Source organism: Vigna radiata, chromosome 7, assembly GCF_000741045.1.
Source record: "Vigna radiata var. radiata cultivar VC1973A chromosome 7, Vradiata_ver6, whole genome shotgun sequence".
Classification (NCBI taxonomy): Eukaryota; Viridiplantae; Streptophyta; class Magnoliopsida; order Fabales; family Fabaceae; genus Vigna; species Vigna radiata.
The window spans coordinates 31,962,611-31,986,297 of NC_028357.1; the positions used below are offsets into that span (position 1 = coordinate 31,962,611).

The following is a 23,687-nucleotide window of genomic DNA, read 5'->3' on the forward strand; positions in this document are numbered from 1 at the left end:
TTACATAAGAGTTAGCCAATCTTTCTAAGGTTGGTATTCGAGTTCTCGATTATACGAAACAACATAATATGCTCAATGATAGGTTTATATAAGTTTCATAACGTTTGTATTACACAAGGAAACTTGTCATGCAAACGATAATATGAGGCTGTAAAACTTTAAATATCTTAAGTAACAATATTAAGACATTGATTAAGTCTTGCAAAAAGAAGTTTTGATATTACAAAAAGAAGTCCAGTTATTGACTAGATTAATCTTTTGATTGAATAAATCTTAGACAAATAATAAGCTTTAGTCAAGTTAAGATTTATTATTATTAAACTTAATAATGTGAACATTTGAAAATGTTGTATTAATTACATATGACAAATCATGACTCGCATGTATGAACTAAAACAAAATTTAAGGTTATTTTCTAGAGACATGTTCGTTATCATTGAAACTACTTACCAGAACGTTGGATATCATGGGTTATGTTTCCCTGATTAGCAATATTATGTAAAAGTTTTCATATTAAAATGGTTAAAACCTCTCCAAATTAGTTATTTATCACTGGAAGAATAAATTATAAAAATTGAAAAAAAATATATGAAAATTCAAAAAATAAAATAAAATCATGGCAGACATTTCCATCTTATCCTTCTATAGTAAAATATATTCATTCGATCTGGTTATTTATCATCTCCTATGATACAACTAATACAAATGCAATTAATTAAAAATGGAGCAGGATTTATTGAACATGGAAATGAATACACACATGTTAAGAACGCGAAAACGTTATTCAGATCACCTTAAAAGCAGCAGCTTTTTGAGAATGAAACATGCATACAGTCGACTTCATTCGACAAGTGATATGATAGAAAGATTACAGAAGTCGAATTTTCATTAATATGTTCATTTGTTTTAACTGAAGTTTCAACAGAAACGGTCATAACCCGTTACATGTCTGGAAAATTATACCAATAATGTTTTTCTTTTTCTTTTTAATTATAATTTTAATTTTGTAAATAAAATGTTCCTGATTTTACGTTAATAGGTGGCATAAGCTTATTTGAATGTGGTTATTTTTTTTCCTATTATCGCGGGATTAATGATTTGAACATTTTGGTAGTGCATGGAGATAGGTGTCCTGTTGTTTTGAATAAGATTGGTTAAAGAGAATGAAAGGTGGTATTTTTGACCTAGTAAGAGCTGCTAATGTATCTGATAAAAGTCTAGGTAGAAAGACTTTCCTCTTTTATAATTCACATCACGCGTTAAACTGAAAGTTGAGTCTGATTTGATTGTTTAGTCAACCACAAAAGTCTTCGTTTTTTTTTTTTTATAGGCAACAAAGTCATCGAGCACTTGCCACACAATATTTGATGCAAAATAACGCACACACTAAGAGTATATTGTATATTACTCGATTGTAAATTTGAATTCATTTTCCGGAACCAGTTTTTAGAAGAACCGTAATTCAGGGCAGTGCATGTAAAGTTTGCCTCGCACACAGGATTTTGGTGGATCAAGGCCAAAAACAAAGCTGACGGACTAAATAAGTTTACATAACAATGTAAATATCATCAACAGTTCCCACCAATATGTTATTTTCTTAAAGTACAAAATTTATTTAAAAAAAAAATGAGGAAAAGTTATTTAAAATAATCTTTATACACATAGAAAATATTTACATAATCCAAATCAAAACTCAATATAAATAAAATCATGTTAAGTCTAGTATTAGGTAAGTTAGGTTAAATTAAAATAATTTCTAGTTGATGTAAGACTTCCAACATACTTTTATGTCAAGATATATACATGTCATATATGTGATTAGATATTAATAGACGTTCTTTAACAACGATTTGCAGAAAGAGATTTATGTTGAGCAATTTCTCAAATTTATTACTTTAGGGAGTCTTCTGAGTTGATATGTCGTCTTCTATGTCATTTTTGCAAACATTAACAATTTAGTATTACTCGAGAGTGCAGAAGCAAAAAATTTCACTAAATCTTTATAGGAATCGATAATTGATTATGTTTGTAACAAGTTAGTACATACGTTTGTATGCACTAGCGGGGAGTGTTAAATATTTTAAATTATTAGATATCATAGATAGATATCTTATCTTTATCGTACATAGTTTTTACTATGATGAACATCACAATACAAATAAGGAAACAAATTAATTGAAGATAAAAAATAAAGAAAATATTTAACTAAGATATCTAATAATTTAATTTATCTAACACTCTCTTTCAAGCTAGTGCATACAACTATTATGTACCAAACTTGTTATAAATTAATTCTCAATCTCCTTAAAGATGTAATCAAAATCTCTTCTTTTGTACTTAAGTGATACTAAATTGTTAATAATTTACCAAAACAACATATATATCAACCTAAAAGACTCTACCTGAACAACAAACTTGGAGTTGCTCTATATAAATCTCATCTGGAAAATCATTGTTAACAAACACATTGTTGACATTGATAAAGAGACCATTGCTAAAGGATCACCGTGGTTATAAATAAACTAACAAAAGCCATATTTGTCATTAGAGAAAAAATATATATGAAGTGATAAGACGTATTGATGACAAAAATGAGGTTAGAAGAGACAAGTCGAAGAAGCCATGGATGAATAGGAGAGAGAAACCCTAAAAATTCAATATTCTACAATTAATGCACCAATCAAATATCCTGAAAAAGCAGAAAGATATTTATCTAAGATATCTATTAATCTAATATATCTAACACAAAATGAGAAAAAATTATTTAAAATTATCTTTATACACATAGACAATATTTACAAAATCAAAATAAAAACTCAATATAAATAAAATCAAGTTTCACGTAAGTTAGGTTAAGTTAAAATGACTCGTGTCTAGCCAAGTTGGGTTGGACTTAAGTGATTCAAATCGAGTCATACCTAAGTCAAGTCCATTTAGGCAGAGACATGGTTTATCCGAGTTATTACTTGGTCAAAATGGACAATGTTGGGTTAAACCCAAATAAAGTAGGTCAATCAAGTTAGGTCAGCCATATATTAGGTTGAGTAAAGTCAGGTCCACTTTGAATCTAAATCAAGTTGACTCAAGTTACATCCACCTTGAACCGAGTTAAATTGATCCCACATAGGTTGAGTTGGTTCACACCTCCCTTAAACTCAATTGAGTCAGCCCTACCCAGGATATAGTTAAGTCGAATCCACAATAGGCTTAGTCAAGTCAAGTTTAGGTTAGGCTAAGTCAAGTCGAACCCATGTTAGGTTGAGTAGGATTGATCCCATATAAGATCAAGTAAATTGTTTCCATGTTAGGCCAAGTAAAGTTAAGCCTACCTTGCACCAAGTCCAATCGGTTCCACCTCGGGCTCAATCAAGTCAAACACACATCAGGCAAAGTGAAGTAGGCTCATGGTCGAACTATGTTAATTAAGCCATGTTCATGTCGGGACAACTTAATTCGAATCCATGTCTTGTCGAATTTAGTCGTTATCACCTCAAGTTGAGTCTTGTGAAGTTCATGTTGAATTGAGTTAACTCAGTATTATATTGACCCAAGTCGAGTTGGATCACATCAAATCGGGTCGAGTTAGGCAACGTCAGATCAAGTCTAGTCGAACACACTTTAAGTTAAGTGGAGTAGGACTCATGTCGAACTCATTTTATATGAAGTCATGTTACTTCAAGTTTAGAAAGGAACAATTAAAGTTAGATCCTTGACCATATTTAAATTTTGTTGAATCCAAATTAGGTTAGATTGGCTCAAGGTCCTAAACTTTTGATTAAATTACAAATAATAAAAATTAATTAAAGAAAATTTATAATTAGTATCAATTATTTTAAGAATCAATTTAAATTTTATAATATTATAAAGACGTGTACAATTTCAAAAAATATTTAAAATTTAATTGAAGTATTTTTAGGAGTTAGAAGTTAGTTTTGATTCCAACCTGCTTAATGAAAGCCATCAATGTTGGAGTTTTTTCAAATAAAAGAAGACTTAATCTGAATGTGGGTTAATTGACAACTCTAAAATATTAACACTAGAAATGGTTAATATATTATGTGAAATGTTAGTAGCATAACTAAGAAAATGTATGAAATCAAAATTACAGGATTACCTCAACTTCCTTTAATAAGTTTTTTTTATTGCTTGAACATAAAGTACTTTTGCTTACAACCCACGTCATACCACCTGGTACATGGTACATGGTACATGGTGAGCACATACATCATACCGCTAAGTGCACTAATCAAGTCAACATATTAAGAATATGAATATATGAGTAAAATTTTTATAATGTGAACAGAACTGTGAGTGGAGAATCGCATGTGAATAGAACAGAGAAGTCCCATTTTAAAAATTAAACAATAATATGACATAAATTTGACGAATTTAATACTTGAGAGAGTTGGCCTTGCGTCATATTTTCCAAACCATTCCTTTTTATAAATTCTTTAATATTAACTCAAATTTATTAAAAATGACTGAAATATGGATAAAATTTATTAAGAGTGCAAATTTTTTAATTTTAAATAATTTCTATACCATATGACCAATCGATCTTTTATTAACTAAACAGTCAATACCACCAGCTGAATGATAAATATATCATTTTTAATCTCAAGTTTCTATAACCTGAATAGCTAATTAATAAACCTATTCGATCAAACATCTATTAGACATTCGTATTTAAAAGTAAAATATTTATCAACTTTTGAATCATAATTAAATTAATTCTGATTAAAATCTTATTTAGAAATTTACAAATATAGAAATAAAATAATAAAATATATAATTGTATTTATTGTTAATTTAAAACTTTAATATAATAATTTATCTGTCATTTAAGTAACTTGAGCTTTAAAACATCTTTGAGAGATATCGTGTGTACGGTCTAAATTTTAAATACTAAAAAGACTTAATACCTCATTTGGTCCTCGTATTTGTGTGAAAATCTCAGTTCGGTCCTTAAGTTTTGAACTGTCTCAATTGGGTCATAATTTTTGTAAAAATGCACACATTTTATCACAATCGTTAACTGATCTCAAATGGCGTTAAGTTTAGCTGATGTGGTATGCTGACGTGTTGGCTTAATGCCTTCTTGGTCCTCGTATTTGTGTGAAAATCTCAGTTCGGTCCTCAAGTTTTGAACTGTCTCACTTGGTCATAATTTTTGTAAAAATGCACACATTTTATCCCAATCGCTAACTGACTGTGCAACAGTTATCTCCTGCTATCAGTGGAATAAATAGCTTAAAGGCTGGTGATGAACCTATAGGTTACCAAGTTAGTTCATTTGCAGAAAAGGCTGTGAGACTGATTGCACTAGTTACGCAAGTTTTCCGGTAACTTTATTTTTTGAGTCGACGAGATAATCTGTGTAAAATCCCTGATTCTCAGAGAGATGAATAAAATTCCTAATTCAAATAAACTAAATAATAGGCATTGTGCCACGTGAAACACTGCTTATTTTAAAAAATAGTTCATATAATTAAATAATACATGTCAGCATGTCCTCTGGCTACCACGTCAGCTAAACTTAACGTCATTTGAGATCAGTTAACAATTGGGGTAAAATGTGTGCATTTTTACAAAAATTATTATTCAAAACTTGAGGACCGAACTGAGATTTTCACACAAATACGAGGACCAAGAAGGGATTAAGCCAACACGTCAACATACCACGTCAGCTAAACTTAACGTCGTTTGAGATCAGTTAACGGTTAGGGTAAAATGTGTGCATTTTTACAAAAAATATGATCTAATTGAAACAGTTCAAGACTTGAGGACCGAACTGAGATTTTCACACAAATACAAGAATCAAGGGAAGTATTAAGCCTACTAAAAACTAATAATAACATTATAAGAAAAACATAATAGAAAAGTGTGAAAAAATATCTACCAATAAAAAGATATGGTAGAATAAAGGCGGTTTTAATATTTCGCACTGCTTTGAATATGTTAGATATTAAAATGCGGCGTCAAACTTAATATAACAAAAATCCATATATAAATGTTAATCGACATAAAATATAATATTGGGGTTAAATATGTTTTTAGTTTCTATACTCTGGAGTGATTTTGGTTTTAGTCCATGTTCAAACTATGGTACAATTTAGTCCTTCAACTTTAGAAAACTCCGGTTTTAGTCTTTTTTACCAATTTTTTTTAACTTTATTTGTTGTTTCAAACACGTTTCATTATAGCATTTGGATTGCTTACACTGTTTGACACATTTTTGTTTCAATGTTAACTAAGAAACGTACTTGAAACAACAAATAAAATTAAAAAAAATTGGTAAAAAAAGACTAAAATAGAGTTTTCTAAAGTTAAAGGACTAAATTGTACCATAGTTTGAAAATGGACTAAAACCAAAATCGTCCCAAAGTATAACAGACTAAAAACATATTTAATCCTAAAATATTGTAAAGAAATGTGTTAAATGCACAGGAAGGAGGAGGCTAACAGCTAACTAACTTTATAATTAAAGCTGGTAGTGACTCTGAAGTTGTAGATTCTCTTTTATATTGAGTTTTGATATCATGTTTAAATATTATTATTTTATGAAGTTTATTTAATATTTATAACAAATAAATAAATACGGAATTTAAGGATAATATATAGTATACACTAAATAGACTGTGATGGCTCATATGGTTAACGGAACAATATGTTACCGAGGTCAATGCAAAGTTTACCAATGAAAATAACTAAAATATAAAAATGTATATTTAAAAAGCAAAGAAAGAAAAGACTAAGAATAATTAGAGAACAAACTATAAAATCAGTATATCACAATAATCACCAAAGTAAGTGGAAAATTTAGTATTTTTTATCAGATAAAAATAAATAAATAGAATATATTTTTATGGACAAAATATATTATATATAAATATTGAGACTTAAAATGCTCCAAACTCTATAAAAAAAGTTGTGTATAATATTGATACAAGTTTTTCTCTTTTATATTGATAAAAGAATATTTCCCTATTATCAATCCTATCCTTTAGACTTGTTATAAAATAGTGTTTAGTTAAACAAGTCTTAACTAAAGGCGTTTCCTTACTAATTAACAATAGCTTATTTTGTTGTTAATATGTTAAAGAAGATGAAATTGTTTTTTTTTTTTTTTGTGATGTTCAAAGCAAAGATGGGTACAAGTCACTATGATAGTTAGTGTTAAGTTAGTTGATAAAATAATTACTAAAATATATTAGTTGCTTGTTGAATCTACATGTTGTAAGTCAAGCTAGTATGTTCTTAAAATCAAATTAATCACAATATTATCAACTAAGATTAATTTTGGTGTAAAAAGGATTCATTTCAAAATATATATATATATATATATATATATATATATATATATATATATATGTCATTGATTTATATTAATTAATCAATTAGTTTATTAATCTAATCAATTAAAATAAAACGTGTTTATAAGTTTTTAAAACTAAATGCCATGATTACGTTATTTCATAATTGATTAATATCATTAATAAATAATTTTTTTAAAAAAAACCAGTGTCATTCTCATTCTTAACTACAATATTTAAATAAAAAATAAGGGAAAGAAATATTGAAAGTTATTAGAGAGATTGACAGAATTTTTTAAGTTTTCGTTGAGATTCAAAGAAAATTTGATTAGTTATAAGATTTTCTTGTTTGGTCTAGGATTGACATAAAATTTGTACATCATACAAGTGTAAATGATAGGTTAAAGTAATTATATGTAGCATTAACTTGTTTGAAAATTTATATTTTACATTCTTATATATCTAGAGTGTAGGTTTTATATAGGTGAATCTTCTAATTCTAACTCTTGATATTTTAGTAGAATTTTATCTAAGAATGTTAGAAACTGATGTAGATTCTTAAATAATGGAACCAATATACAATTTAATGTTTCTTTTTTTTTTGTTATGTTTTAGTATTTTGATGATTGTAAAAGTTGTAAAAACTAACTATATTAAAGATGTTTTCAAAATAATTTTAAATATTAAAAAGATTCAAATAATTGAAAAAATAATTCGGTAGTAGTAGTCAATTCCATTGTACATGTGTAAGTTGAAATAAGTAATAATTATAAAAAAAACTGATATAAAATTATTGCATAATATTTTATGAGTGTAAATTAAACCAAAACTGTAAAATTTAAGACACTCTTTTCAATTTTAATGGCATATAGTTTAATTAATTTAGAGTTATAAATTTATTGAGAATAAACAATCATGAATGTAAAATTACATTGAATATAAGAATTTTTTTAATCAACTTTTTGTAAATTTTTATTATATATTTTATAAATATAATCCATGATCATTTCAAGACTTTATATTAAACCAGTCTAATCCCATAAAGTCTAGTGAATTATATCCGCCAAGGATTGTTTGATACTTGCCCGTGCGTATAAGATACGAAGAATAATTTGGGTGATAAGGAATACCAGCGACCAATAATGCAGAAGAGTTTATGCAAGCTCTTGTTTAAGTTTTTTATTTATTTATTTTTTATCATTGAAGTATTATTTTAAAAAATGAAATTTCATTCTATATTCATTAGAGTATTATAAAAAGATTCATAAATATTATTATAACAAAACCTATTTTAAACATTTTTTATTAATAAATTTTCCTTATAAATAAACATGAACCAACTTCTACTTTTTCTCAAAATTTATAAAAGTAATAGTAAAAAGATAAGAGATAGAAATTATTCCACTATTGTCGAAGATGCTCGAAGAACTTTTGCGATTGAAAATCAATTTTTTAAGACTACTTTATTTGTAATCTCAATTTTAAACTTTTTTTTTCTATTTTTTCCTATAAAAATATTTATCATTATGAATTTCTACTTTCTTGTGCTAAAATATACCTATCTCCTCCATCTTTGAAATAAAATTCATTTTAGTCTTTTATTTTAAGGTTTTCTAACTCTAAAGTCGAAGTTAACATATTTTAAATGTTTTTTTTATTATTTCAACATAATTTATAATTTCTTCCATGGATTCAAAATGTAAAATTTATCTCACTAGTTTCATCATCATGAAAATTATGCAAACGGATAATTCTGAAACTAAACTTTATTATAATAACAAGGTGAGAATATTCGCATGACTTTTTTTTTCCTGAAATTCAATTTTCGCTTGATTTACATGATGTTTGTTTATGGTTCTTATGTTTAAATATTAATTGCTTCCATAATTTTTAAGTTTAAATCTAATTAAACAATATTTTAAATAATAATGAATTGTTACATTATTTTAAATCTAATTAACAAAATAATAAATATAACACTTCTAATTCAATTGTATTAAAATTTTTAAAATTAAAAAAAATTATATTCATTTATTATTAATTAGGAACAAAAGTATGAAAATTTGAAACGTAAATTAATTTTAATTTCACATTCAATTTTATTTTCTATAAACATATTTAACATTTATGAATAATTTGATATATTTAACAAAGGAAAGAACTTCTTTTATACAATTATTCTACTAATATTAAATACATATATAACTTCAAAATAACTTTTGTTGGACTAACAATAATTAATCTATTATTTCAATTCATAAAGTCGAAAGTATATGTTGCGACAACTATTATCTTTTATTTGTTTTGTACAAGTTTTACATTTTCTATATTTCTTATAATGTTGAAAATGTTTCTTTACTGTAAGATGGTTTCTGGATTTCAGTTAGAAGAAATAAATTATATTTTAAATCGACTTAAAAGCTATCATAGTTGTTTTCAGTTCTAATTGATTTGAGCTTAATCTTTGAACTGAAATCTAAATAGATGCTTAATATCTAATTGAGTTATGATTTATTTTCTTAAAAACTGAAATCGTGTTTTGATTGTAACAGAAATAAATCTCGTATGTAATGTACCTAGGACAACAATGTGAGGTTGGGAGACAACATATTTTCTCCATTTCTTTCTTTTAAAATCTAGTGGGCATTGATACCAAGTTCCAACGTGCTTGGTCTTGAGTGCATGGTTCAAACATGTCGCCATGTAAACTCTGGGTAATAAACTAGATATTGCATTATACCTTATGCCCATCGTAATTTACTTCCAATAGAGTGGTATTTCGCACGACATAATTTTTCTCTTTTATTTCTTAACAACTTTTAGGAGTGGACTTCTCATACAATGAATATAAATGTTTGCATTAAAGTTTTATGTACTCAAATGAATTTGAGGAAAAGTAATTGAATGAATTTGAAAAGATTTGAAGATAAATTTTCAGTTGTTTATTTAAGTGGATTTGAAGGTAAATGAGACTGGATTTAAAAGTAATTTTTTTTAATCTGTCAATAAATCAAATCTTGCACTTATTTTTACAAATTTTATTTCTAAATTTATTCTCACTTACCTCCAAATCCATTCAAATAAACAAAAAAAATATATCTTCGAATTTTCTCTCTTCCAACTCCATTAAAGTAAACAAGAAATAAAAGTTACAAAAGAAAAAAAAAATGACATCCAATATGTATACTAAAGTAAAAAGTTTCTATGATAATAAAAAGAACACATAAAAGTAACATTTATGGATTTACAATCTATATAAAAGTATTTTATGAGCGTAATAATGAGTAATTATTAAACTTGTTTAATGCGGGCCTGAATGGAGGAAGCTTCGGCCACTTCTAGCGTTAGAGAATCGTTGGTCCGTGTGAAACCCAAATGTGATCCTTCCGCCGGATTTCTTTGATAATGTTACAAGACGCAGCACAGCTGAAGAACTAAATCATTGGGTCACTGCAATAACTTCAATAAAACATGTCTCCATTTCCATAACCGGAATGTAATAGTACCTATTAATAAATGCCGACATGCCATTCAGTCACATGAGTAATTATAAATCAAAGTGTAGCTACCATTTATTGAGCATGGGGTCTCTACCAAAATAATACAATTTATCGTTTCCATTGTCAGAAAACATTCTCCTCCCATCTAGCTCAGTAATCTTCATGAATATAATGCAACGGTTAATGAAGAAAAATTCCATTCACATTTAAATCATTTTACTCATTTGTACTGGTCTGACCCATTATTCGGCAAAATTGATCGATTGAGTGTTTTTATTTTACATTTGGTGGCCTCCGCGTCTCACCCCCATTGTGTTAGCTGCAGGCCAAATGCTGATATACTCTCATATGACAGACGCTATTGGTCGGTCATAAAAGGAGGCTTGAAATTGAGAAAGCAAAAAAGGAAAAATATTTCAGAGAGTTTGAGTTGGTAAATGTATCCTGTAGCACTAGCATTAGTGTGTGTCGACCCTACGTGTGGCCGTGTGTCTTACTTCTCATTTGAATGGAACATTCCAAACCTTCTCTTATAAACCCATCCTGTGTTACACTCTTGCAAAGTGCAAGAATTCACCACGAGCTAAACCTCTGTTGTAAACTCTCTTTCTTTGCTTTGTCTCTTGTGAGAAACTGTCAAAGAAACCATGCATCAGTTATCACCCACCTCAACTTTCTGTGAAAGGAATGAGGGCCACCCAAAGATATCGAATCCCCAATTACAGGTTGAGACCAACATGTGCACCAGTTTGATCCCCAAATCCCCAACATCATGTCAACAACATCATCACCAAACACAAAATCCCAACAAAACCCATTTCTCCCTGGCCCTCCTCCAAGCCAAATGTATTTCCAACATATCCTTCTCCATGATCCTAACTGGTCTATTACTCTATTCTCGCTCCATGATCTCCATGATCTTCCTTGGCCACCTCGGAGAACTCGCTCTCGCAGGTGGCTCCTTAGCCATCGGATTCGCCAACATCACTGGCTACTCTGTTCTCTCTGGCCTCGCCATGGGAATGGAACCCATCTGCGGTCAGGCCTTCGGAGCCAAAAGGTTCAAACTTCTCGGCCTCACCATGCAGAGAACCGTGCTCCTTCTTCTCCTAACTTCACTTTTCATCTCATTCTTCTGGCTCAACATCAAGAAACTATTACTCCTATGTGGCCAAGAAGAAGACATAGCCAATGAGGCACAATTCTATATATATTACTCTCTCCCAGATCTTATATTACAATCGCTGCTGCACCCTCTAAGAATCTATCTTCGTAGCCAATCAATAACTCTTCCTCTCACGTGCTGCGCCGCTCTCTCCATTATCCTCCACGTGCCCATCAACTACCTTTTTGTCTCCGTCCTCAACCTCGGAATCGGAGGCATCGCGTTAAGCGCCGTGATCACAAATTTCAACCTCGTCGCGTCGTTGATTATTTACGTTGTGGTATCAGGCACGCACAAGAAAACGTGGCCGGGTATTTCCAGGTCGTGCTTCAAGGGGTGGAAAAGGCTCTTGAATCTCGCAATTCCGAGTTGCGTGTCGGTTTGTCTGGAATGGTGGTGGTACGAGATAATGATTTTACTGTGCGGATTGTTAGTGAACCCTCATGCAAGTGTTGCCTCCATGGGGGTTTTGATTCAAACCACGGCTTTGATATACATTTTTCCGTCGTCTTTAAGTTTTGGAGTGTCGACGCGTGTTGGAAACGAGTTGGGTGCGGGGAATCCTGTGAGGGCGAAAATTGCGGCGCTGGTGGGACTCTGTTTCAGTTTCGTGTTGGGGTTCTCTGCTTTGGCGTTCGCGATCTCGGTGAGGAAGGTTTGGGCGACGATGTTCACGGGGGACGGAGAAATCCTTGCTTTGACGTCGATGGTGTTGCCTATCATTGGGCTTTGCGAGCTAGGGAACTGTCCCCAGACGACTGTTTGCGGTGTTTTGAGGGGGACGGCGAGGCCGAAATTGGGGGCGAACATAAACTTAGGTTGCTTCTACCTAGTGGGCATGCCCGTTGCGGTGTGGTTGGGGTTCTTTGCAGGGTTTGACTTCAAAGGGCTGTGGCTGGGGATGTTGGCGGCGCAGGGATCTTGTATGATCACAATGATGTTCGTGTTGGCCCGGACCAATTGGGAGGGTCAAGCTTTGAGAGCTAAGGAACTCACTTCATGTGATTCTAACGAGGAGAAAAAACTGGTCGAGGAGGAAGAAGAGAAAGATGTTGAGGAAGCTTTTCTGGGATCCTCTCAGTTACTTGTTTGATTCGTAATGAGTAACAACAAACTCATCACTACAGTCTCCGCAGGGATTCATGGTTTATTATATTCAAGATTCATTATAGATACAAAGATTATTCTTCTATACAGTTTATTATTATTCTTTTGTTGGAAAAGCAAAATCAAACACAAGATCTATGAATTGAATTTAAATGTATAATACTCTTTCTTGAAAATTGTTTCTATTAACACATTTGGTTTAGCTTTTAGCTTCTGAACCAGAAAGATCGTCGATCTTACTCCATCTTTTCCTTTCTATATACTCAATTTTGTTGCTTCTCATTCAATTGATTTGGGTGCATGTATATGCTCATCAATTGTAAACTCCTAAACATCTTACCACGTTTTGCATTCAAGCGTCAATAGCCATTTTATATTGCTTAAATTTGCAGGGAATGAATTCTCTTGTTTTCTTCTATTCGACCAAGATTTCGTCAAAGAAAAAACACTGTGTTGCTATTTCAAACTTTTTTTTTTCTTATTAGATACTATTATTTTTTTAAGTGGTGAGATAAGTGAAATAGGTTATACGATTTTAACTTGCAAAACTATTTATTATTCCCATTTTTATCTTGTCTATTCTTTATTATCATTTGTCATTGAGCATTAGTTATTTTGTTATGAAAAGAAATAAAAGTCTAATAATTCACTTATATATTTATAATGCATTTTTCAAATTTCAATACCTTTTAGTCTTATCACAACTTGTCCAAAGTTTATTGGAGAGATATCAATTTTCTTATCCAACAAATTTTCACAGATATTGAATATAGATTATTACTTACATAAGATTGTCACTAATCTAACAAGAACTTGATAATGAGGCGATCAATATATATCGTATCAAACCAATTTCTATTTTTTTTTCTTTCTTTTACTATATTATCTGTTTATAATTGTAAACTTACCACGGCTCTTTTTTTCTTATCAAACAAAAAGAAAAATAAAACAAAAATAAGTAACAATTTAACAATATGATAAGCCAGACTTCCATGTATGTTTCTATCATCTTGGTCTTCAGTCCACCATGCATAAAGTCTAATATTAAGTAATTCATGGACTAACTTAGTCTATCTATCATATGGTATCACCAATAGGGACATTCACACTTTTACACCCTTAATAATATATTTAAGTATCCATAAAACTTTTAAACGTAAATACTTCCATTGAGTATCATAAAGTCTAAGTTAGCAACTACGTTTACCGAATCATGTGCCTTTATTATAATCATCTGAGAATATATTTTTAAAATAGGTGATGCATGCCAATTTTCTTTAAAACTTTATTTTTGAGTTTTGTGTGCAGTGGTTTCAAATAAATAATGATAAAAAAAAAAAAAAACACTTTCAGCTAATCTAAGAAGTTTGTTTCTTTTTCCTTCAGAGATGTTTCCATGTTGGTCTTTTCATAAGTGTACATGGCTTTCTTGAATGTATGATATTTATCAAGATATTTTGAAGTGAAATGACGTGAAATATTAGAGTTAAAACCTCTTCTGAAAATATTCATCTATTTTTGGACCCTTCTACATGTCTTTTTTTAATTAATTAATATGTGATCTCCTATTTAGAGCGTAGTCAATTGACGAAAACTAATCTTCATATAAGTCTAGGTTTGCAAAGGTTAGAAATCGAGCTCTAATATTAACGAAGGTTTATTTTATATTAACGACAATAATTTTATCGTATTACTTGTATAAGTGTGTGCATAATAATACATTTAGTGTGTTTTCACCCTCAAAAACAATTAACTCCAAATCAAAATACTATTGAAATAAAGGCAATTAAGAGATTTTTGAAGTTGAAATAGAAAAACAAATATATAATGCAACATTTGACAATATTTTTAAAATAATGTACCACGTAGGTTTATATATTTTTTATTTAGAGTAAGCTGAAGGATGTTGATAATAACCATTTTACATTGTTTAAAAACTTGTTGATGATATTTTATTTGTTCTGAAAACTATATGAGCCTTCTGAAGGTTTTAAAATTGTAGCACCTCCATTTTTGCTCTCTTAAAAAACATTAAACTTTTTTTTGGAAAACTCACGCATGTTGGTTTTGATTTTGAATGATTTTTATATCATTCTAGCTTGCACGTCATTGTTCTTACTAGAATAATGCTATTTTTCAAATAAGTATTTGAAGTCATATGTTTAAATATATAGAAATACTTCATTTAACAATAATAAAGCAATGTTTTGGAGTAATACTAAGTCATACGTACAAGCCAGTAGAATGAAAGCTGGAATAAAACAAGCATTTACCTTCCCTGATTTGGTTGAGGTCTAATGTCGGGTTATCGGCAACAAAAATTGACCAGCCGCAATCTGACCAGTATTCTTATGTCGATTATTATTATTTATTATTTTAAACAGTATTTCGAACTAAAAGTCTCAAAATATTAATTTGAAGAAAGAGAATTGCTTATAATATATTAGCCAAACTAGTACATGTGATGAACTCGACATGTATCAGATATAATTCGTTCTGTCATCTTTTTCATCTCAGTCAAATCCAATTTGTTCTCTTTCAATGTAAACTTGTATTCTTTGAACGAGTATTTGTAGCAGTCAGAAAGAAAGAATATATTAAATTGATTACGTAATTTGGCATTAAAAAAAACGCATTGTAGTTACTACTTGAATAATATTTGGTCGATAAGTAAATTTTGCAGCATATATGCATGAAACACTAGCTTGGGTTTTCTTTTCCATCAACAATACTGCATGTTGACCTTTTGAATCGTTAATGGTTAGGATCGAAGCCTGTCATAAAATTCACGTGCAATAATATAATATTGCAATCTTTGAATTTGTGTCAGAAAGGAGTGTTCACACAGTGTCACAATAATCGTGTAAGAAATCTGTACTAGGGACCACCGCTTGGTCGTGAAAAATAGACCGGACGGTGTGCTGATCAGGATAAATTAATCTATTAAAGACCTGAAGAAAGACAGTCGGTTATCTTGCAGGACGGTCGGTCTAACTGAATGAAGAGATCCGAACGGTAAAGGGCGGACGGTCTTTATGGCTAAGGTAAGATTAAGATAATTAGGATAATCATATGCTTAATGTGATTGGGCTGTAATTGGGCCATGATTAGGATAACCTTAATACCAGGCCCATATCCAACACTATAAATATATGTCAGAGATACCAGGTAAGTAGGTTCATTTATTGCGCATTTACTTCTCAATCCAGAGATCCGATCGGACAGTCTAACTAACTTAAGCATCGGAGTACCTTTGGCAGGTACCCTTCGGGCACATTGGACACGGAAGAGGACTGGTGAAGGACACATTCTGGGATTAGTAAACGGCCTGAAGAGAAGAAATTGTGTAGGTTTGGTAACTCGGCTTCACACCGGAACATTTTGCCGCCCACCGTGGGGCCGAGCGTCCAGACCCAATGGTGACCACAAGGAACACGACTACCGAAGATCCCATGGAGGCAATAAGGGTGTTACGGCAGCAGATGGAGGACATGAAGCGCTGGCACGAAGAAGAGCTGTTGGCAGTGAGAGAGGAGTGCACGGCCCAAATCGCTCGGGAGCGGGCGTCGAGGGAGAGGGGCAAGGGGGTAACCGGTCAGGAGCAAGAAGAAGACCATCGTGCTTCAACCGCCCGAGAAGGCACGGCTGAACACAGTAGTGCTTCAGATCGAACTTGGAAGATAGGGGATACTGAGTTGGATGGAAGCCAGGAGAGAACCGAGAGAGTGACCAGTACTCTCGTTACCGTGCCCGCGGTGAAGGAGGAGGAAGCTGTCGGCCAGTTGCCGTTTACTCAGGCCATCATGGATGTCCATATTTCTGAACACTTTGTGTCGCCCCAACTTAGCATATATGATGGTACAATTGATCCGAACGATCACATCCAAGCCTTTTCTACTAGGATGGCATTCAAAACCGGTAACAGGGCAATATGGTGTCAAGCCTTTTCGTTGTCGTTAGAAGGAGAGGCGCTTGAATGGTTCAACTCTTTACCGCCGGGCTCCATCCAAAGTTTCGAAGGATTGAAAGAGATGTTCGGCAGACAGTTTGTCGGCAGCCGAGCCGAGGATCCCACGGTCTTTGAGCTCTCTAACCTCAGGCAAGGTAAATACGAGACGCTGAAAGCATTTATGGACCGATATCAAAAGATGGTCAGACGAGTCAAGGGACTGGATGTTGAGTTGGCCCTGCAGTATGTAATGCCTGCCCTCCGACCAGGACCTTTCAAAGACAGTGTGTGTCGGAAGAGGCCAAAGACGATGGAGGAGTTGAGAGAGCGGGCGGCGGATGAAATGAGAGTGGAGGAAATGAAGCAGGCCTACAAGAAGGAAAACCAGGAGTTGAAAGAGAAGGCGGAGGGGAAGAGATCCGACAGCCCCACCCGGATGAGGGGCTTCAGGCCGAGGAAGGCTCCCGGGGGGCCAAGTTTCAGCAGTATACCCCACTGAACGCCCCACCCGCACGCATCTTGCAGGAAACGCTTAGTGTCAACTTGATTCCCCCTTTGAAGAAGCGGCCCACGCCGCCTGGGGCCGACGGTAACAAGCATTGCCTTTACCATCCGAATATGGGGCATGCCACTGAAGAGTGTGTAACTCTGCGGGATAAAATCGAAGAATTGATCTGGGTCGGTTATCTAAAGTAGTATGTTAAGACGGCTCCCAACGAACTGCCAATGAGACGGGGACCGAGCCCTGACCCCGGGAAAGAGCACGACCGAGGCCAGAGACGGCCGCCTCGGCGTCCAAATAACCGGTCAAAATACGAGGAGAGACGGCATAGAAGCAGAAGTCGCAGCTGGGACCAACCAATTCGCGGGAGAATCAATACCATTTCAGGAGGATTTGCTGGCGGGGGACCGTCGACCTCCGCTCGAAAGCGTCATGTAAGGGCGTTGCGGTCGGTGAACAGCGTACGCACCTCCCGGAAATCGATGCCACCGATAACGTTCACAAACGACGACTTTCATGCACCAGACCTGAAGCAGGATGACCCAATGGTCATCACGGCAGAGATCGCCCGGTACGAGGTAGGAAAGGTCCTAGTTGACCAGGGAAGCTCGGCTAACATCTTATACTGAAAGACCTTCTTGCAGATGGATCTCTCCGAGGAGCTGATCGTTCCGTTCCACGAGCAGATAGTGGGTTTTGCAGGTGAAAGGGTGGACACCCGGGGGTATGTGGACCTCCGCACACGGATTGGAGCGGGGAGAGATGGTGACGAAAGGAAGGTTCGGTACCTCCTAGTAGACGCGAACACATCTGATAATGTTTTGTTGGGGCAGCCCTGCCTCAATTCGTTTGGAGCCATAGTGTCGACGCCCCATTTAACCCTTAAGTACCCCAATGAGCGGCAGAGGATCGTGGTCGTCCGGGCGGATCAAAAAACAGCGCGAGAATGTTACGCGGTAGGATTAAAGATGTATCCCCGAGTTCCCCAAGCGAAGGTCCCCCGGTCGGAGGTAGCTATGGCAGATCTTGATACCCGAATGGACACAGAGGACCGAATGGAGCCGCACGGGAAATTACAGTCGGCCAGGTTAGGATCAATGGAAGACCAAGTCACTACGATAGCAAGAGGACTTGATCCGGCGGCGAAGAATGGATTGAAGAGGATATTGTGGCAGAACCGGGACCTGTTTGCCTAGACGGCAGCCGACATGCCAGGGATTCATCCCTCAATCATGACACATCGCTTGGCCCTCTTTAAGGAGGCGCGACCGGTGGCACAGAAGAGACGGCGGATGGGTGCGGAGAAAGCTCGGGCGATCGAAGAGGAGGTGACAAAGTTGAAGGAGGCCGGATTTATCTGGGAAATAACGTATACCACCTGGCTGGCGAACATAGTCATGGTAAAGAACCCCAGCGGGAAGTGGAGAATGTGTACAGACTACACTGACTTGAACAAGGTCTGCCCCAAGGACTCTCATCAACTCCCAAATATTGATAACCTGGTAGATGGGGCATCGGGTCACCGGATGCTTAGCTTCCTGGACGCCTACTCAGGGTATAACCAGATACCCATGCATGAAGCCGACCAGGAGAAGACAGCGTTCATCACCAACAAGGGGAGCTATTGTTATGACGTCATGCCGTTCAGTCTTAAGAACGCTGGCGCCACATACCAACGACTAATAGATAAAATTTTTGCTGACCAGATTGGGCGATGCATGGAGGTGTATGTGGATGATATGGTCATCCGGTCAACGACACCCGAGGATCACCTTCGTGACCTGGAAGAAGTGTTCCGGCAGGTACGCCGATATAATATGCGCCTTAATCCTGCCAAATGCACCTTTGGTGTCTCTGCAGGAAAATTTCTAGGTTTCATGTTAACCGAGAGAGGGATAGAGGCCAACCCTGATAAGTGCACGACCATCCTCAACATGCGAAGCCCAACCAACCTGAAGGAAATCCAGCGGCTCGTTGGACGATTAACGGCTCTCGCCAGATTCATCCCAAAGTTGGCGGACCGAATCCGGCCAATACTGAAAAGAATGAAGAAAGGAAACAAAGCAGGGGCATGGGACGCCGACTGTGAAAAAACGTTCATTGAGGTGAAGGACATACTAACCAACCCCCCGGTAATGAACCGGCCCCTCCCCAACGTGGATCTGCAGGTATATTTGGGAGTATCCCACGAAGTTATTAGTGCCGCTTTGGTCCAGGAAGCCGCCGAGCCTCGTCTCGTATACTTCGTCAGCCAGGTGCTCCAACCTACCAAGTCCCGATATCAGCAGGTAGAGAAGGTTGCGTTGGCCCTCTTACACACATCTAGGAGGCTTCGTCCTTATTTCTAAAGCCATTAGGTGGTCGTCAAGACTGACCATCCCATCTCCAAAATTCTGAGGAAGCCTGATATCGCTGGGCGAATGGTAAGCTGGGCAGTCGAACTGTCAGAGTTCGGCCTGCGTTTTGAACCACGGGGATCCATAAAAGGGCAACACCTGGCGGACTTTGCACTGGAGCTGCCCCGAGTTCAATCTTCCAAATGTTGGAACCTTTATGTTGATGGAGCGGCCGGACGAATGGGTGCAGGCGCCGGAGTAGTACTGGAGGGGTCGGATGGTTTTCTGATCGAGCAGTCCCTCATGTTTAAGTTCAAGGCCTCAAATAACCAAGCTGAGTATGAGGCCCTGATCGCCGGGCTCGCACTTGCCTCGGACATGGGAGCTCATTCCCTCACATGCAGAACCGATTCCCAGCTGGTCGTGGGGCAAATGATGGGAGAATTCCAAGTGAAGGACGACCAGTTGTTGAGGTACTTCCACAAAGCCAGCACCTTAGCCAAAGGTTTTCAACCATTCATCATCAAGCATATACCCAGGGAGGAGAACGCACGGGCAGACATGCTGTCAAAGCTTAGTGCCGGCAAGGAAAAAGGCCAGCTTACGACAGTCATACAGAAGGTGCTGACGGAGCCGTCCGTGGATTGTATGGCGATAGGGGCAATCGTAGGCGAGGATTGGCGTACTAAAATTCTCAAGATGATGGCGGATCAGGACAACGGGATAAGCCTCAAACCGGCGGACGCATGGAAGATAGCCCGATATATCACTATAGGTGGAGACCTTTATCGGCGGGGATTCTCGGTTCCTTTGCTTAAATGTGTGGGCCCGGAGCAAGCCACCTATGTTATGAATGAACTCCACAATGGGATATGTGGGTTACATACCGGAGCGAGGGCATTGAAGGCGAGGGCCATCAGGGCCGGGTACTATTGGCCGACTATGGAAGAAGACGCCAAAGCGTTTGCTGCAAAGTGTGAAAGTTGTCAAGCCCACGCCAATATACCGCACGCCCCTCCCACAGAGTTGCGAGCTATCATTTCCCCCTGGCCGTTCGCCAAGTGGGGGATGGATATTATGGGACCATTTCCCCCCGGACATGCTTAGAAGAAGTTCATCCTTGTCACCATAGACTATTTTACGAAGTGGGTAGAAGCGGAGGCCCTGGCCACAATTTCTGCAAAGCAAGTTCAAAGTTTCTTTTGGAAGATAATATGCCGGTTCGGACTCCCTCGAACGGTCATAACAGATAATGACCGCTAGTTCATCAACAAAAAGCTTCAATCATTTTTTCAAGGATTAGGCATAAAACACGTAACTAGCTCGGTCGAACACCCCCAGAAGAACGGACAAGCTGAGGCAGCCAACAAAGCAATCGTGGCTGAACTCAAGAGGAGGTTGGGCGAAAAGAAAGGAGGGTGAGTCAAAGAGCTGCCGGAGGTCCTGTGGGCGTATTGTTGTTCCCCGCATGGAACAACGGGAGAGTCCCCGTTCAACCTCACGTACGGTACTGACGCCATGTTGCCAGTAGAGCTGGGGGAGCCGACATTACGGCGACAGGTCCAAGACTTACAACTTAACGAGGAGGAGCTAAGGGTGGAGCTGGATTCGTTGGAGGAACGGAGAGGTCGAGCCGTGTTACATGCTGAGGCTTGTAGGCGTTTGGTGGAGCGACGGTACAACACCAAGGTGCGTCCGAGAAGCTTCTAGGAGGGTGACCTTGTATTGAGAAAGACGGGGAATGCCCGGAAGGAGCAAGCACACGGGAAATTCGCAGCAAAGTGGGACGACCCATTCCGGATTCTAGAAGATTTGCAAAATGGGGCATACCGCCTGTCGACTCCTGGCGGACGGCCGCTTCGAAACACTTGGAATGCTTCCACTTGAAGTTTAATTATAGTTAAACTGATGTATTTTGAAAACCTCTTGGAATAGAGGTTAATGAAATTCAGTCGCTTATCCAATCCATGATTACAGCATGACAAGGTGGTGAACGGCGTCTTCCCGACGGAGAAGACACTGCCACTTTCTACCGGGCGATGAACGGTGAGTTCCAACTGAACCACTACCGCCCGGCAATATTATCAGGGTGGTGAACGGTGTCTTCTTGCAAAGGAAAGATCCTACCATCCTTCATCTATCAACGTCGGGTAGTGAACGGCGAGTTCTAACGGAACCACTGCCGCCCGATGAGCGCGCTAAGGTGGTGAACGGCGTATCCCCTAAAAGGGACAACACTGCCACCTTAAAGCTCCATATCATCGGGCGATGAACGGCGAGTTCTAATGAAAGAACCACTACCGCTCAGATAAGAACGTAATCACTCAGCTGATAGCGTAAATAATAAATAAAACATTGGCGGACAACAAGTAACAGATAAGGTAAAGTACTTAGTGATATTTAATCATCAAAAGAGGGTTGTACAATGTGTTCACGGTAAACTAACTTAAAGCAAAAAAGTGATTGAATAAAATCGAACGGCCTGCAAAAAGCGCGACACAACCCCCATCCCAAAAAGACTGGCCCAAAGTCACTAGGCCACACCCAAACCCTTCAATTGTTGTCGATCGCAGGCGCCGCCTCTTCCTCTCCAGGAATTTCAGCAAGGGGTATCATCTTCCCCTTATAAACGTCCATCCCCAGGTCAAAGTCGACAGCAGTCGGGTCAAACTTGAAGAAATAAGCAGCCTGGCGGATGGCTTTGAAAAAGCCCTCCTCATGTTCTAGTTGAACTTCCTGATTCAGGCGCTCGATGTCCTCGGTCGCCTTTTGTTGGTCTCCTTGCAGACGGATGTTTTCCGCATGCAATTCAACTAGCTCCCCATCCCGATTTTTTATTTTCTCGTTCGCTTCGGCAAGGGCGGCATGCTGATGATTGCTTTCTTCCTTTTCTGCCTCATACTTCAGCCCCAATTCTTGCATCCTCTTAGTGAGGGTCTCTACCTCTGCGCAAGCATCCGCCAGTTTCTTCTTCAGGCCGGTCTACTCCAGTTCCCAGTTTGAATGCTCGAGCGTAAGCATCTCCAGGCTAGCCTTCGTTTCCGTAGCCGCTTTCTTCTCGGCCGCCAATTCTCACTGGATTTCGTCCAATCCCCGCTAATCGGCAAAGCCCTCCATGTACCACATCAGCATGGCGCCCCGGCTAGTATGTTCCAGGGCGGCCTTAACGATCTGCCGTTCCGAGAGGTTCTCAACAATCTCCCGTTGCGCCGAGCTCATACGAAAGTCTATCCGGTCGCTAACGCCGTAGGCCGGATCCATAAGATCGCCCGGAAGAGGTTGCGCGATGTCGTCCCGCTTACTCTTCTTTGAAGAAGACCTTTCACCCTCCTTAGATCTTCTCTTTTTCTTTGAAACACGCGGGACGTCCACCGGAGTGGGATTGGAGGTACCGGCAGCACCTTTCCCTGCATCTGCCACGGTCACGGGAGGTGCCTGAGAAGTTGCGTTAGCCGGTGCAATCTCGGACGGCCCAGTTAGGCCGGTAAGCGGAATGCCTACCGGAGTTGAGTCAGCGCCTAGCCCTCGCCGGACGATCTTGAAGGCAGGCCTTGATTGAAGTGAGGCCTTTACATCCCCACTTCCGCTAGAAAGACGAGGGTCTTTCTTCTGCGTCGGAGGGATATACTTCATTTTCTGGGGACCGGGGAATGACATAGCACCTACATAAAAGAAAAGAGTAAAATCAGCTAAAACAAAACCCGCAAATGGAGGCGCGAAACTGTAAAATCGTACCGAACGCCACGTTAATAAAATCCTCGTGGCACAGGCATTCGACCAACTTGCGGGCAGGAAGACGACGGGGAAGATCGTTA

General features: G+C 37.0%; 2 protein-coding genes across 2 annotated transcripts; both read left to right on the forward strand.

Annotated features, from left to right (window-relative positions):
• The first annotated feature begins 10,915 nt into the window (after positions 1-10,915).
• On the forward strand, positions 10,916-13,284 carry LOC106766308 (protein DETOXIFICATION 49). Its single transcript, XM_014651044.2, has one exon. It carries the CDS (start codon positions 11,461-11,463, stop codon positions 13,069-13,071), a length of 1,611 nt encoding a protein of 536 aa, XP_014506530.1. The 5' UTR covers positions 10,916-11,460; the 3' UTR covers positions 13,072-13,284.
• A 3,217-nt stretch (positions 13,285-16,501) lies between these two features.
• Positions 16,502-17,533, forward strand: LOC106766310. Its single transcript, XM_014651045.1, has one exon. It carries the CDS (start codon positions 16,502-16,504, stop codon positions 17,531-17,533), a length of 1,032 nt encoding a protein of 343 aa, XP_014506531.1.
• Positions 17,534-23,687: the final 6,154 nt, after the last annotated feature.

Bases quoted from the DNA above. Each gene is read 5' to 3' on its own strand.
- LOC106766308 (XM_014651044.2), top strand. From the start codon at position 11,461: ATGCATCAGTTATCACCCACCTCAACTTTCTGTGAAAGGAATGAGGGC.
- LOC106766310 (XM_014651045.1), top strand. From the start codon at position 16,502: ATGGTGACCACAAGGAACACGACTACCGAAGATCCCATGGAGGCAATA.